Consider the following 15,505-nt stretch of genomic DNA (forward strand, 5'->3'; position numbering starts at 1 on the left):
GCACCCACATGGCAGCTCACGATCACTTATATCTCCAGCTCCAGGGTAATTTGAAATGCTTTTCTGATCTTCACAGGCACACTCATGTGCATGCACCCGTCCCACCTCCCCACATCCATACACATAAAGAGAAATCTTGAAAAAAAATAAGACTATACATTGTTCTTCTAAAATCATTTCCATCAGACACACATCTTTGGTCTGTTTCTCCTATCTACTACCCCCATGGATAAACAAGGAAATCAGTTACATAGTATCTGGAGCTCACTGAGTTTTGAGGACAGAGTGCCAGCTTTCTGATGGTGCTGCCAGCCAAAGGACATTTCCTTCTACTACAACCTCTCCCAGCCTGATGCCTGGTAAAAAAAAGTTGGTTTTCCCAAAGATAAACAGGCCATCTTTGGCCAAAGAAATAGACAAAACTAACCTCTGCTGCCAGCTTCTCAGGAGATGGCACGCTTCTTACTGACTCCCAACCACCTGCTACGCTCCAGTGAAGGCTAGCAATATTAATTAACAGATTCAGAAATAATGATAGCTGCTACTGCACTGAAGAATCAACTAGTCTACTAATAAGCATGATCCTCAGGTCATAAAGTCAGGAAAGAGACTCAAAATTCCATATACCCTGTTTAGATGATAACAGCTAATAAAAGGCAACTCAGGGATTTCTATTTGTGGCTGACTATTCCAAGTCCATACTCCTAACCAATGTTCCAATTAAGTTTCCCAGTCTTTTAGCCAAACTGGCAGTAGAAGAAAATGGAGAAGAAAGTCTACGAGTAACTCCCAGAGACATCAGGTACCTTCAGATCCCCTGATACCCACAATTCCTACTTGATCTCTCACGTTGAGTAGAAGCTAATGAGGAAAAACTAGGTTAAAAAAAGAAAAAGAAAAAAACCACCTTCCATAAAGACCACTGTCCAAAAAGATACGAAAGACTTATTATTTGGGGTTCTTTGTTTTAGTGGTACTGGGGATTAAACCTAGGGCTTCTTGTATGCTAGAAGTACTCTACCTCTGAGCTCGATCTCAAAAACTCCACCCCCCCCTTTTTTTTTAAACAGTACACCCCTTTTTTTTAATTCCTCCTCTTTGTTTTGAGGCAAGATCTCATTAAGTTGCCAGGCTGGCACTGAAATCATTCTGCAGCCCAGACAAGCCCTGAACTTAAGATCACTCCACCTCAGGCTCCCAAGTACCAAAATTACAGATCTGCACCACCAGGCTCAACTTTATTTTGACTGCCATAAATTGACAAATTTTATTTTTTAGGAGGGGAACAAAAATAAATTTATTCACACTTGAGTTGTATTTTTTTTTTACACCCACTTCCCAGATAGCACCCTCCCATAGCATCCCTCCCCTCACTAGAGCCCTTATACTCTGATATCCCTGCTACTGTCTGCTGTGTTGTCGGCACCCCCAGCCATTCCCCACTACTTCCCCTTCTGGTGAATCTAGTCAGCCTATCTAGAGGTCTTTGTTTTAGGAGGGTCAGCTGTTCCTCATCTAGCAGTAATCAGTTGTCAACATTCCTTTGGATAAGATTGGGGTCTGCTGTTCAATTTCCCAGTTCTATGCTGGGTTACTATCTGGGAGTCCCTTTGGCCACCCTGGCCAACAACTCAAAAGAAGGTATCGCCTGTCTGGCATTGTTGCTTGTTATGTAGCCTTTAGCTATGCATATGGACTCTTATGAAATGAGTTGTACTTTTGAGTCTTACCCTCAGTTCAAAAATTTCTCTTGAGAATCCAACATAACAAATGGGAAGTTTCTTAGGCTCACAAATGAAATATGAAAAAATTTATTAGCAAATTTGGAGAGGGGGAACTATCAGAAGATCAGAAGAAAATCAAAAACACTCTAGGCTGGACTTCCCAACCTTAGAGCCTCGCTTCTCATGCTAACAGAATAAACACAACATATAGCATTTCTACAAAGAATGAAGGGGAAAGGAGATATGGAACCATTCAAAATTAAGGTTTTTACAATGTCCCATTCAAACAGAAATCAATACAATCAGGACTGGAGACATGGCTCAGTGGTTAAGGGCACTGGCTGCTGTTGCAAAGGACCCAGGTTCCCAATATCCACATGGGGGCTAACATCCATTTGGAACTCCAGCTCCAGGGGATCCCAAATACTCTGATGGTCTCCACAGGCACTGCACACACATGATGCACTTATATCCATGCAGGCAAAACAGACATATACATAAAATAACAATCAAACAATAAATAAATAAAAGCAATGCAATCTTACTTTTCCATTTCAGCCCAGAAGGTTTTTTGTTTGCTTTAGTTTTTAGTTCCAGACTAGTAGAAAACTTTTGAGTGGGAGGTTCTTAGATAAACTAGGGTTTTGTGTTTGAAAACCCAGTAACAACAACCTACCACAAAGCCAACATGAGCCTCTCACTGGTTCCAGGAAAAGAAATGCAAAAATATCTGATGCCCGGAGAAAGACAAGATGTGGAGTTCTTGAGCTGCCTGCAGATTTGTCCTGAGCCTACGAAATACACCAAAATAAAACTTTCTAAAGTAAAATAACCTAGAGGTTTTATTTTCTTTGTATTTGTGATAGTCAAAAAATTAAGTAAATATGGTATGGTGGCACACACCTTTAATCCCAGTACTCAGGAGGCAGAGGCAGGCGGATTTCTGTGAGTTCAAGGCCAGCCTGGTCTACATAGTAAGTTCCAGGCCAGCTGAGGCTACAGGTAGACCCTGTCTAAAAAAGAAAAAAAAAAAAAAAAAAAATCAGGATCTCCCTGTAGCTCCAGCTGGCCTACAACTCATTATATAAATCAATCTGGCCTCAAATTCATAGAGATTGGTCTGCTTCTACCCCCCAAATGCTGGGGTTAAAAGGTATGTGCCACCACACCCAGTAGGTCTTCTTTGTTTCTTTCTTTTTTTTATTTATTATTTTTATTTTATGTATATGAGTGTATTGCCTGCATGTATGGGAGTGCAACTCGTGTTGTGCAATGCTGCAGACATCAGAAGTGGGCTTCGGATTCCCCTGGAACTGGAGTTAAGGACGGTTCGTAGCCGCCATGTGGGTGCTGGGAATCAAACCCAGGCCCTCTGCAAGAGCAGTCAGTGCTCTTAACTGCTGAGCCCTCTCTCCACCCCCACTTCCTTGGTTTCTTAAAATCAGCTTTAATTAGTTCATAAAATAAAGAAACTTCTCTAAGAAAAGGCTCAGATGGCTGGCAAAATGGCACAGTGGATAAAGGCAACTGCCACTAAGCCTGACAGCCTGAGTTCAATCCTTGGCACCCACATGGTAGAAGAGGAGAACCAATTAATGCAAGTTGTCCTGTGACCTCCACATTATGCTGTGGCACATGCATGCACACACACCCAAATACAAACCCACACAGACACCCAAATATATCTGTATACATACATGCATACACACATACACACACACACACACACACACACACACACACACACACTTAATAAAATGCAATAAAAAATATTAAAAGAGCAGTCTTAGAGATACCACCCTCACCACCTTACCACCACCACATAAAAATGTACCATTGTCTGGATTATGAGACAGAAAGAGCAATGGTATTAACAGAAAGGATAGTGGTGGGACAGAGGAGGGAGTGCAAATGCAACAGCAATATAATAAAATAAAATCTGCACTGGAAAGATTAAAAAGACCCTGTGACAGTGAGACTTTGCCAGTCTATAAACTGGACAACAACCCATGTTTTCTACATACAGAACAACTACATTTTCTATGAGGAAAATGCACATACCACAGTTCTTTGCTTATTCGGCAAGAAAACACGGATAGTGTTGCTTGTCTTCGAGGAATCTGTGAGTTTGCCATCATCTGAGGCCCGACGCTGATAGCCAAACTGCTGAACAATTGTAGGGGAGATACAGCTGGAGCCATCAAATACCGCATCTTTGAGTCCAAAACCATTGCTGATCGTCTTCCAAGCTCCCTGTATGTGCTCCATGGATGCAGTTTAAATAATATTTAAACCTGAAAGACAAATAAATATAAACCTAGAACAAAAGTACTTAACCTGGGAACACAATGTAAATAAAAAATAGTTGTGGGCCGGGGGTGGTGGCACATGCCTTTATTACCAGCACTTGGGAGGCAGAGGCAGGCTGATCTCTGTGAGTTCAAGGCCAGCCTGGTCTACATAGTGAGTTCCAGGACAGCTGGGGCTACAAGGAGACCCTGTCTCAAAAAAGACAAAAAAAAGTAGTTGTGAAAACAGTGTATGGATTTTTGCAGTTCAGGTACAAGTTAATCAGATAGGGGGGAAAAAGAAAACCTTCTATAATGGTATATTTCCATAAAATATTTCTTAGGCAAGTAAAATGAGGGAAAAGGAGACCAAAAGTCAAAAAGCCAACCTCGAACATGAGCTCAGGCCTCTTGACTTATTGTCCAATGCTTTTTCATTTTTTTTTTTAAATTATTTTTGCCGGGCATGGTGGCATATGCCTTTAATCCCAGCACCTGGAAGGCAGAGGCAGGCGGATATCTGAGGTCAGCATGGACTACAGAGTGAGTTCCAGGCCAGCTGGGGCTACAGGGAGACCCTGTCTCAAAAAGACAAAAAAAAAAAAAGTTATTATATGTGTATGAGTGTTTTGCCTGCGTGTACCTGAGTGTACCATGTGCAGATGATGCCCACAGAGCCCACAAGAGGGTGTCAAATACCCCAGAACTCGAGTTACAGACAGTTGGAAGCAGCCATGTGGGTGCTAGGAACTGAACTGAACCTCTTAAGAGCAGCCAGTGCTCTTAACTGTTGAGCCATCTCGCCATCTCTCCAGCCCTTATTTCTCTTTTTTGATCACAGTATACTAAGTGCATAATCCCCTCTATGGGCAATATACTGTAGATTCTGATGCCCCCCCCAGGGGAGTGGGGGGTGGGGGCGTCTGCCTCCAAAAGAGGAAAACTTATATTCTTAGATGTGTGGTAGACACCATATATTTTTTTATAAAATATACACATAAACTATCTAATTTCATTTGTGTGAGACCCTCAAAGGTTTTTAATCTCTTCCTCCACTTACTCTCTCTCTTTAAACAGAAATTATCCTATTTGTCCAAGAATCCCAGGGAACAGGTAAATGACCAGATTTTGTATCTGTTTAAAGTTCATGGATTTTCCACTATAACATTCAGAGTTCAGTTTGGGTGCAGAAACAGAGCTAATAAACAGTCACTTAACCCAACATAATCAAATGTTTTAATTAGGCAACATAGCAGTTATATAACTGTCTCAGGCATGAGGACTAAGAATGTCCCTACGCTGGCTTAAAGTCAGCAACCTGCCAGAGCGAAAGGTTTTCCTCCTTTAGAAACTATGAGACTGACAAAGACTCCTACCCTTCAAGCTTTCTTTCAGAAACTCATTCCTTTACCATCAGCTCTAACTTACTATAAGCCTACTATCAGGAGACAGTGTAAGAGCATGCATACATCCTACCTGTTATCCACCATAAGCCTTACAGTTACACCCTAGGTAGGAATTGAAGGTTGAGAAAAATTCTCATACACAGCTTACTTAATTTTATCTGTTATCTGTGTTTTGCCTGCAAGAAAGTGCATACGTGTCATGCAATGCCCACAGAGACCAGAAGAGGGCATCAGGTCCCCTGGAACTAGAGTTAAGGAAGATTGTTAGCCGCCGCCATGTGGGTGCTAGGAATTGAATCCAGGTCCTTTGTAAGAGCAGTCAGTGCTCTTAACTGCTGAGTCATCTCTCCAGCCTCAAATGTTTTATTTATTTATTTTATTTTTTGTGTGTATGAGTGTTTTGCCTACATGTATTTAAGGGCACCTACGTCATGCAATGTCTGCAGAGGCCAGGAGAGGGTGTTGGATCCCCTAGAACGCTGCCATTTTGATGCTGGGAACTGAACCTAAGTCCTCTACATGAGCCATCTATCTCTCTAGCCCCCCACACAGCTTCTAACACAGCTTTTGTGTGTCAGAGCCAGAAAACAGAACTAAGCCGCTCTGACTCACATATAACTGACACACAAAATCATTTAGTCAGAGGTGAAATAGCCTATAATTAAAGAAAATATAATCTAACCTCTTGTTTTCAACCAGAACTTTCTGCCTGAATACCCACTACCTGCTAAACCCTCTCAAATCAGTAAAGGAAACTGAGTACTCACTGCAACCAGACCTCTGCCATATCTGTAGGTACCATATCTGTGGACTCAACTAATCATGGGTCAAGAATATTACTATGTAAGTATGTGTGTACACTGAACATGTGCAGACTTTTTTCTTGTCACTAGTCCCTAAACAAAACAGTGTAAGAGCTATCCGCATAGCATTTACATTGGATTAGGTATTATGAGTTATCTGGATGGAGATGACTTACAGCATATTGAGATGTGGGTAGCTCCTATGCAAATCCTTCCTATTCTATACAAGGCACTTGAGCAAATGCAAATCTGGGTATGGGGTTGCAGGAATATTGGAATGAAAGTCCCAGCAGATGTAGGGGGATAACTGTAACCTTAACTCAAAGTTAAGGAAAACAGACTCAAGAGACATACTCAAGATTACAATGTAGTAATTACTATCAGAGTCTAGGTACAACCTTCCTAGAGGAGAATATGGTAACAACTACTAAAATTTTGAAGACTTGGAAGACTTAGGACTGACTTGGCATGTCCACTCTATGAGTTCATCCTAAAGAAGACAAGTTGGTACAGATGTACATAGCATATTCACTTCAGTATGGTTCATATTCTTGGAAACTTAGAGTTAAGAATAAATACTCAACACTAGGGAATTAAATAAATTATATCAGCATGTATGTGGCAGGTGGAAGTAGGGCCATATGCATGGATGAAAAAGACAAACAAAAAAATTAGTTTCTGGACTCTGGGGGATTTCTTTGAGGGGGGAGGGGTTTTTTGTTCGTTTTTTTTTTTTCCTCAAACAAGAACTTACTATGTAGCCCTGGTTGGCCTGGAATTCATTATGCAGACCAGGCTGGCTTGAACTTACAGAGAGATCTGCCTGCTTCTGTCTCTCAGTGCCAGAATTAAAGATGTGTGGCACCAAGTCTCACTGGAATTTTTATTTTCATTTGTACATGATCCACTTCCTTTTAGATATTATATCAGTCTGTTTAATTTGTGTAAGGGAGAACAATGAGATGATCCCACAGCCTTCAACTGGCATACTGTCCAGTCACCACCATCCCTGCTCTGGAGCCTAGCCTAAACCCCAACTCATTCCTATCTCTAGCTTCAGGTCCCCATGATGTTACTTTATTTCCTTAGATCTTTATTTTTATATCCCTCCCCCCAACTAAGGAAGAAGACATGAAGTTTAGGGGTGGCCACCATCCAGGTTTGGGTGAAGACTTTCCAATGTGGCCTTGGGGGTTGAGGGGAGCACTCACACTCCTGTAAGTAAACCCCCACCCACCGTAAGTAAGTGCAGTAAAGTAACTGATTTTCCCAAACTGCAGTCAAAATCATATATTGGTTTGTCATTGGGACCAAGAATGGCCCCCAAAGGAATTTTAGCAACACACTGTCTTGGAAAAAAAAAAGGATCACCAATATCAACAACCACCCCCACCACCACCACCACACATACACACACACAAACCATGCCAGCCTTCACACCTCAGGGCTTCTGAATTTCTTTTTTTTTTTAAATATTTTATTATTTTTATTTTATGTGTATGCATTTATTGCCTACATGTAGGTAAGTACACCCGGTGGAGGACAGAAGAGACGGTTGGATCCCCTGGAACTGGAGTTACGGACAGTTGTTAGCTGCCATATGGGTGCTGGGATTCGAACCCGGGTCTTCTGCAAGAACAGTCAGTGTTCTTAACCGCTGCACTATCTCTCCAGCCCCAACTTCTGAATTTCTTATTCCTTTCACTTGGGAAGTCGAAAGCCCTGGAAACAGGCAAAACAACCTTTCACCAGCTGTCTCCACCCACAACAGCTCTTGAAAGAGTCTTTACCTAATATCATGCCCTCCCCCCGTCAAAATACTCTGATCCTTTTTGGCGTGGTACTTAATACTTTATTAGATGGACCCCTGCATGCCTGCTCTCTAAGGGGAGGTCACAGCTATATTTTTAGTACTTAAAACAGTAGGTGGAACACAAAGGCCCTCAAATATTTATGTGTATGAGTGTTTGCCTGTATGTAAGTGCACCTGTGTGTGCAATGTCCAGAGACCAGAAGAGGGTATTGGATCCCCTGGAACTGGAGTTATAGACAGTTGTTAGCCACTATGTGAGTGCTGGTAATTGAACCCAGGTCCTCTGGAAGAACAGCCAGTGCTCTTAACCACTTAAGTCATCTCTCCAGCTCCCTCAAATATTTATTAAATGAATTAAAGTTAGAAATGAGAATAGTACTATAAAAAGTAATTTTTAATGGAAAAGACCTCTCAAGGTCTGGGTAAGATATAGCTGAGCTGGTAGAGTGCCTGCCTGGCATGCACAAGGCCCTGGATTTAATCCCCAGTGTGCATAAACCAGGTGGGGTGGTAGATGTCTATAATCCTAGCACTGGGAAGGTAAAGGGAGGCAGATCAGTTCAAGGTTGTCCTCATACACATAGCAAGTTTGAGGCCAGCTGGGCTTCATGAGATCCAATCTCAAAAAAAAGAAAAGAAAAAGAAAAAAACAGAATACTTCATGCAATTCTCAGTTTCAGGTATTTCACTGCTGTGCTGACTCAAAAATCTAGTAAACTGTCAGCCTTTTCACAATAACCATTAGTTATGTGACATCATAATTTTTACTTTAAAGTAGATGTCTACGCAATCATGAAAACCACAATTCCTATAATCATTTTTAATTAATTGAGCTTAGGAATATCAGCCAAAATTGCAAATCCAATCAAGCAGCAGTTGTAGGTCCATAATATATGAAATATAAACTGGGAACTAACTAGGGAGCTGTCCCAGCAGTTAAGAGCACTGGCTGTTCTTGTAGAGGACCCAGGTCTGATTCCTAGCACCCACATGGCAGCTAATAACTATTCATAACTCCAGTTTCAGGGAATCCAACACCCTCTTCTAGTCTTGTAAGCGCTGCATGACATAGGTATACTTACATGCAGGCAAAACAGTCATACATATAAAATGAATAAATAAAAATTTTAAGTGCAGCCAGGTGTGGTGGCACACTCCTTTAATCCCAGGAGGTAGAGGCAGGTGGGTCTCTGTGAGTTTGAAGTCAGTCTGGTGACTTAGCTTTGGGTGGATATACATATAGCCCAAAGCAAGTTTCAGGCCAGCTGGGGCTACAGGGAGACCTGTCTCAAAAAGACAAAATAATAATACCTTGTTGCATTGTTATGAAAACTGTTCAGTGGATGTTTGTAAAGCACTCAGTAGTGTGCTTATCATACAGCAAATGCTGCTGCTTCAGCATTTGCCTTCTAGAAGAGCACCATGCATTAGAGACAAGGAGAGAAGAAACTCAGCCCACGTTTCACCTACTAAACTATGTCCATCAACAGCACGAGGCTGGAGGTACGGCATACTGGCTGAGCTGTGCCTCCACAATGCCACCTCTACCCCCGGGGGGCTCTTGCTACTTAGGAACAGTGCCTTTGGGACTAGTTATGGCCCCAATCCTTGTCTACATACATATTGATTTTTACATAACTGGATTTTCAATCCAAATCTTGTATTATAATATTTTACTGATTTAAATATCTAAAAATTTATCAATCATATATTGTGCTAGATATTTTTAGTTTTAGTTTTTGTTCTTATTTTTATTTTATGTGTATAAGTGTATTGCCTGCATGTATGTTAAGTATTCCTGTATGGTGAAGTACCCTCAGAGGTCAGAAGAGGGTATTAGATCCCTTGGAACTGGAGTTAGGGATGGTGGTTAGCCATGTGGGTGCTGGAAATCAAATCTGGGTCCTCTGCAAGAGCAGTCAGTGCTCCTAACTGCTGAGCCAACTCTCTAGTCCCCGTTTTGTTTCTCTGAGACAGGTTCTCACTATGTAGTCCTCATTGGCCTGGAACTCTCTATGTAGTCCAGGCTGACCTTGAACTCACAAACATCCACCTGTCTCTGACTCCCAAATGCTGGGATTAAAGGTGTATGCTACCATGCCCAGACATTTTTCTTTTTTCCTTTTTTTTGGACAACATCTCACTATGCAATACAGGCTGGTCTTGAACTCTCAGTTCTCCGGCCCCCAGACTCCCAAAGTGGTGGGATTATGAATGTGTGAAATCTTATCCAGCTTTACTTATTTTTACTTTACACATTATTTCAAACCTAAAATACTTGAAATCAGGGAATAAGGAGCTTACTCATCAGTTAAGAGGACTGACTACTCTTGCAGAGGACCTGAGTTCAATTCCCAGCACCTACATGGTGGCTTACAAGTGCCTATAACTCCAGATCTATGGAATCTGACACCCTCTTCTCGACTCCACAGGCACTGCACACACACACACACACAGTCCACTTAGATACATGTAGACAAAAGAGTCGTACACATAAGAAAAAAACCTTGAAATCAGAATGCATTTTACAAACAATGGTATGCTTTATTTGTCCTAACAGAAAATCTAAAACATTATCAAGTATACTGGTCTCTGTTTTCATCTGGGGCATGAAACTATCAGGTCAAAATTTATTTACAATTCCTCTTTTTTGGCCATGCCAGCATAGTGTTTGATCTCTGCCCATCTGAAAGAATGACATGCAGGTTATAAGAGGGACAATAGACAATACAGCAGTCAGCAGACTGGCAAAGCAGTCCAGGTTTATAGGAAGTAGTACATTATCTACAATGAGCAGGTACAGCAGGAAAAAGACTAATAGCACAACTGTCCACATGGGCAATCACCCAGCAAGGCAATTATCACGACCAGGCTAAAGCTGGACAAAGACACTCCCCCACAAAAAAAAATTCTGGATCAGAAAGCCAAAAATCACTAAGGAAAGAAACAGAGCAAATCTAAGGAAGAAGCAAGCAAGCAAGAAGATGCAGGAAGAGTCCTTTCCATATACAGCTTTCATAAAAAGCTGACTAAATGAAAAAAATTACACATGAAGATTTTCACTGCCTCGTTTTTTAACATTGTAAGACTGGACTTGAATGATTTTATGCTAAAGCAGCTTACAGTACATTCCCTCATGAAGGGAAGCTGGGGCAGGAGCTCAAGCAGGAACCTCAGGGCAGGAACTGAAGCATAGACCGGAATGCTGCTTTTGGTTTGCTCCCCTGGCCTGTTTTCTTATACAACCCAAGACCACCTGTCCAGGGGTGGCACAGCCAGTAGTCTGGGCCCTCCCTCATCACTCAACAACCAAAATTTCTCCTAAATATGTCTACAGCCCAATCTCACAGAGTTAATTCCCAACTGAGGTTCCCTCTCCTAGGTGTGTCAAGTTTGACAACTGAAAGTAGCCAGCACACTGTTTGTTTGTTTCAATAACTAGTCACTGGATTGCTACTTCCTTGTCATCTTTTTTTGAGTGGGAGGGGCCACTCCACAAAGGGGCTTCTTAGAAATAACAAAGGCACCTCAAAGCTTAGCTAGGGTAAAGGCACAATTTGACAAAGGAACCAACACTGGTGGGAGTAACCTTTCTTCCTTTCCTTTCCCCACCCACCACACTGCATCTGGAGCCTGTGGGGACTCTAGCAGGCAAAGTAAACCTCTACCACTCAGCCACATCCCCAGCCCTGTAATCTTTCTAAGGATTTCACATCAAGTAAAGTTTTCAAGACTCCTTCATGTTTATATGTACCTTTTTAAAAAATATTTTATTATTTTTATTTTATGTATATAAGTGTATTGCCTGCATGTAGGTAAGTACACCTGTGTCGTGCAATGCCTGCGGAGGACAGAGGGGGTCATCGGATCCCTTGGAACTGGAGTTACGGACAGTTGTTAGCTGCCATGTGGGTGCTGGGATTCAAACCTGGGTCTTCTGCAAGAACAACCAGTGTTCTTAACCGCCAAGCCATCTCTCCAGGCCCTATATGTGCCTTTGAAAAAAGAACTCAACAGCATAATTCCAAAGATATCTCCAAAACCCTTCTAATAAGACCACCCTGGCTCAGAGTGGAGCATGGTAGCACATGTTTATAACCCCATACTTGGAAGGAAGAGGCAGGAGGATCAAAGATACCCTCAGCTACATAGGGACTAGCTATGTAGACCAGGCTGGCCTCAAACTTAAGAGATTTGCCTGCCTCTGCCTCCTAGGCTCTGGGATTAAAGATGTGTATCACCACATCCAGTCCAGTAGTTTCTTATGTATAACTAAGACAAAGGAAAAAAACTGGATTTCAGCAAAATTAAGAACTTTTACATTTCAAAGTAAAAAGATAATCCCATCCAGGCATCATGTAAAATACCTTTCAGCTCAGCACTTGGGGAGGTGGAAGCACAAGTTCCAGGACAGCCTGAAAATAGCAAAATAATGTGTTTCCCCTATCCCCCAAAGATTCACAAACAAAACCTAATCCAAGAGCTGAGGATGTCATTCAGCTGACAGTGCCTGCCTAGCATGGACAAAGCCCTGGATTCTGTCCTCAGCACGGCATAAACCTTGTGTGGTTGTCCTGTGTCTCAGGACTTGGGAAGTGGAGGCTAGGGAATCAAAGTTCAAAGTCAGCCTTAGCTATATAAGATACTTTAGGGGAGTGAGGGTAACACAAGGAATGGGAGAAAATATTTGCAAATCATATATCTGGATAAAGAACTTGCTTCTTGAAAATACTTTTTCAACAAAGAGGAACTTGTTAATTAAAAAAGACAAGCCAGGGCTGGAGAGATGGCTCAGCAGTTAAGAGCACTGGCTGCAGAGGACCCAAGTTCAGTTCCCAACACCCACTGGGCAGCTAACAACCATCTGTAACTCCAGTTCCAGGGGATCTGATGCCCTATTCTGCCCTCCAAGAGCACTGCATGACACAGATGCACTTACATGCAGACAAAGCACTCATACACATAAAATAAAATTTTTTAAAAATTTAAATTTAAAAACAAGCAAAGAATTTGAATTGACATTTCTCCAAATAATATATATAGAGAGATAGGTATATATAAATAGTTAATAAGAACATAAATGATGTTCCACATCACTTAATTATTAGGAAAACACAAATCCACAAGAAACACCACATCACACCCACTGGGAAGAGGAATGTGCAGAAACTGAACTTTTGTGCACTGCTGATAGCAGGATGAAAACTGACTAAAATGGCGTAGCCGCTATGGAAATGCACAAAGTTCCTCAAAACACTAACAACTAAGTGTCTATCAACAGACCAAGGGACAAACTAAAGATGATATATACACACAGTGAATATTATTCGGCCTTAAAAAGGAAGGTAGGACATATAATACCATCATGCTAAGTGAAATAAGCCAGTCACAAAAGAACTAAAACTGGATCAGTTCACATCTATTATGACCCTAGAGAATCAAAATTTGCAAGGGCAGGAAGTAGTATGGCACCTGCCATGATTGGGAGACAGAGAGCATGGGAGGCATTGATGAGTATAGAGTATTGGTTTGAGATGAAAAAAAAAGTTCTGGAGATGGATGGTGATGATGGCTGCACAACAACACAAATGCACTTACTGTTCTGTTTTGTTTTAAACAAGATCTTACTATGTGGCCCTGGTGAGCCTGCAAGTCACTGTGTGGAACAGGATGGCATTGAACTCACAGGGATCTACCTCCGAAACCTGCTAAGACTGCAAGAATGGGCCACCATGCCCAGCAAGCTTTAAGCTATATATTTTACCATAATAATGTATTTTTTTAAATTAAAGTTAACTGAACCTATTTTAACATTTAAAGAGGCAAGCTGATCATTAAAGGTTGAAGACTACTAAATCTGAAAGTTCTGGGGGGACCCAGGCACCTCTGGTACCTCAGGGGCTTCATTGTGAGAACAAGGATGGATAGGACTATATCAAGTCCTACTCCCAGCTTAGAGTCACAGAAAATCTGTAGGCTTCAAGCAATAAAAAAATCCTCTGACTACTTTCAATATACAACATAAAACCTAATAAAATTATTCTTCTATGTTTCAAAAAGCCTGCCCAAAGTAAATTTTTTTTTTAAAGACAGGGTCTCACTATATAGCTGGCTTGGAACTCACTATGCATACCAAACTGACCTCAAACTCACAGGATCTACCTGTCTCTGCCTCCCAAGCCTAGTAACTTTTTAAAACCAACTAAAATTATAGGACGTCACAGTGGGTTTTTAAAATATTTTTATTAGTTGGGCTTACTGGTGCACACCTTTGATCCCAGCACTCAGGAGGCAAAGGCAGACAGATCTCTGTGAAATGGAGGCCAGCCTGGTCTATATATTAAGTTCCAGGCTAGCTGGGGCTACAGTGAGACCCTGTCTTCAAGAAATTTAAAAATTATCATTTTAATGTATGTGTATGCATTTGTGTGTGTGGTGTGTGTGTATGTACATATGAGTACATATTCCTGTGGAGATCAGAGGCAGCATATCCCAGTACTAGATTATAAGAAGGAATGAGTTGGGGGCAGACAGGATCAAGATATTCTGTATACATGTATGGAACTATCAAAAAGATATTTTTAAATGAATTTAAAATACTGATACAGCAACCCCTTATCCTCAAGGTACATATTCCAAAACCCTAGGTAGATGCCTGGAAACATGGCTGGTACTACCAAACTCTCTAATATAAGGCCCTTTCTTCCATACCCTGTCATGCAGTGTTGCATAGGACTGTCTCAGACAGACAGACCATAGACAGACACCATCTTCTCAAGCTTGGTTGCACCTGCTTGCCTAGGATCATTACAGCTAAGCTTGTTGATAGCTACTCTCAGCAAGAAAGGAGGAGCAGAGAGAGGCAGCCACACCTCCCAACTTACCAGTTGGCCCTAGTTGCACAAGGAGGAGAGGCTAAGGGTACATAAACCGAGGAAGCCGAGGAGAGGCTCTCTCACCATTTTGTGCAGCCAGTGGCAGTCACTATCCATGCTTCCATGAAGACTTTACAGTGAAGCCTTAGGAGGAGAGCACTCACATTCCTGTAAGTAAACCCTCACCTGTTGCTCTATAAGTAAGTGCAATAAACTATTTGCCAGAAGCTGAAGCGGGAAGATAGCAAATCTGAAGCCAACCTGGATTATGTAAGAAGTTCCAGGCCATCTAAACAGTATAGCCAGACTCTTTCTCAAAAAGTAAGATCTTTAGTAATTGAGTGCAAGCTATTTGAGTTTCTTAATTTTCTAGTTTCTGGTCCCATTCCCTCACAAGCCCTACAACCTGTGATATACCCAAAAGGTTCACTATTATATTTAACATAGTTTGCAATAGATGGTTCCTGTCACATAAGGGTACTAAAGAGAAGAAGAAAAAAAAAAACTATCATTAAGAGCTAAAGATATTAAAAATAATTGTTCAAGGCTGGTGACATGGCTCAGCAGGTAAAGGTACTTGTTGCCAAGCCTGAAAA

General features: G+C 41.5%; 1 protein-coding gene across 3 annotated transcripts in view; it reads right to left on the reverse strand.

Annotated features, from left to right (window-relative positions):
* Raf1 (Raf-1 proto-oncogene, serine/threonine kinase) overlaps positions 1–15,505 on the reverse strand; it is a 65,503-nt gene that overhangs the window by 22,576 nt on the left and 27,422 nt on the right. For 2 of the 3 annotated variants that reach the window (XM_008854911.2, XM_029557077.1), the window contains exon 2: positions 3,786–4,018. In XM_008854911.2, the coding sequence (XP_008853133.1) occupies positions 3,786–3,992 (207 nt within the window). In that variant the 5' untranslated portion in view covers positions 3,993–4,018. Of the gene's footprint in view, positions 1–2,400; positions 2,516–3,785; positions 4,019–15,505 lie in introns of those variants that run through there. The other variant, XM_029557078.1, reaches the window with a different exon arrangement.

The sequence above is a fragment of the Nannospalax galili genome, unplaced genomic scaffold (genome assembly GCF_000622305.1).
Source record: "Nannospalax galili isolate Female #2095 unplaced genomic scaffold, S.galili_v1.0 scaffold406, whole genome shotgun sequence".
NCBI classification, from domain to species: Eukaryota; Metazoa; Chordata; class Mammalia; order Rodentia; family Spalacidae; genus Nannospalax; species Nannospalax galili.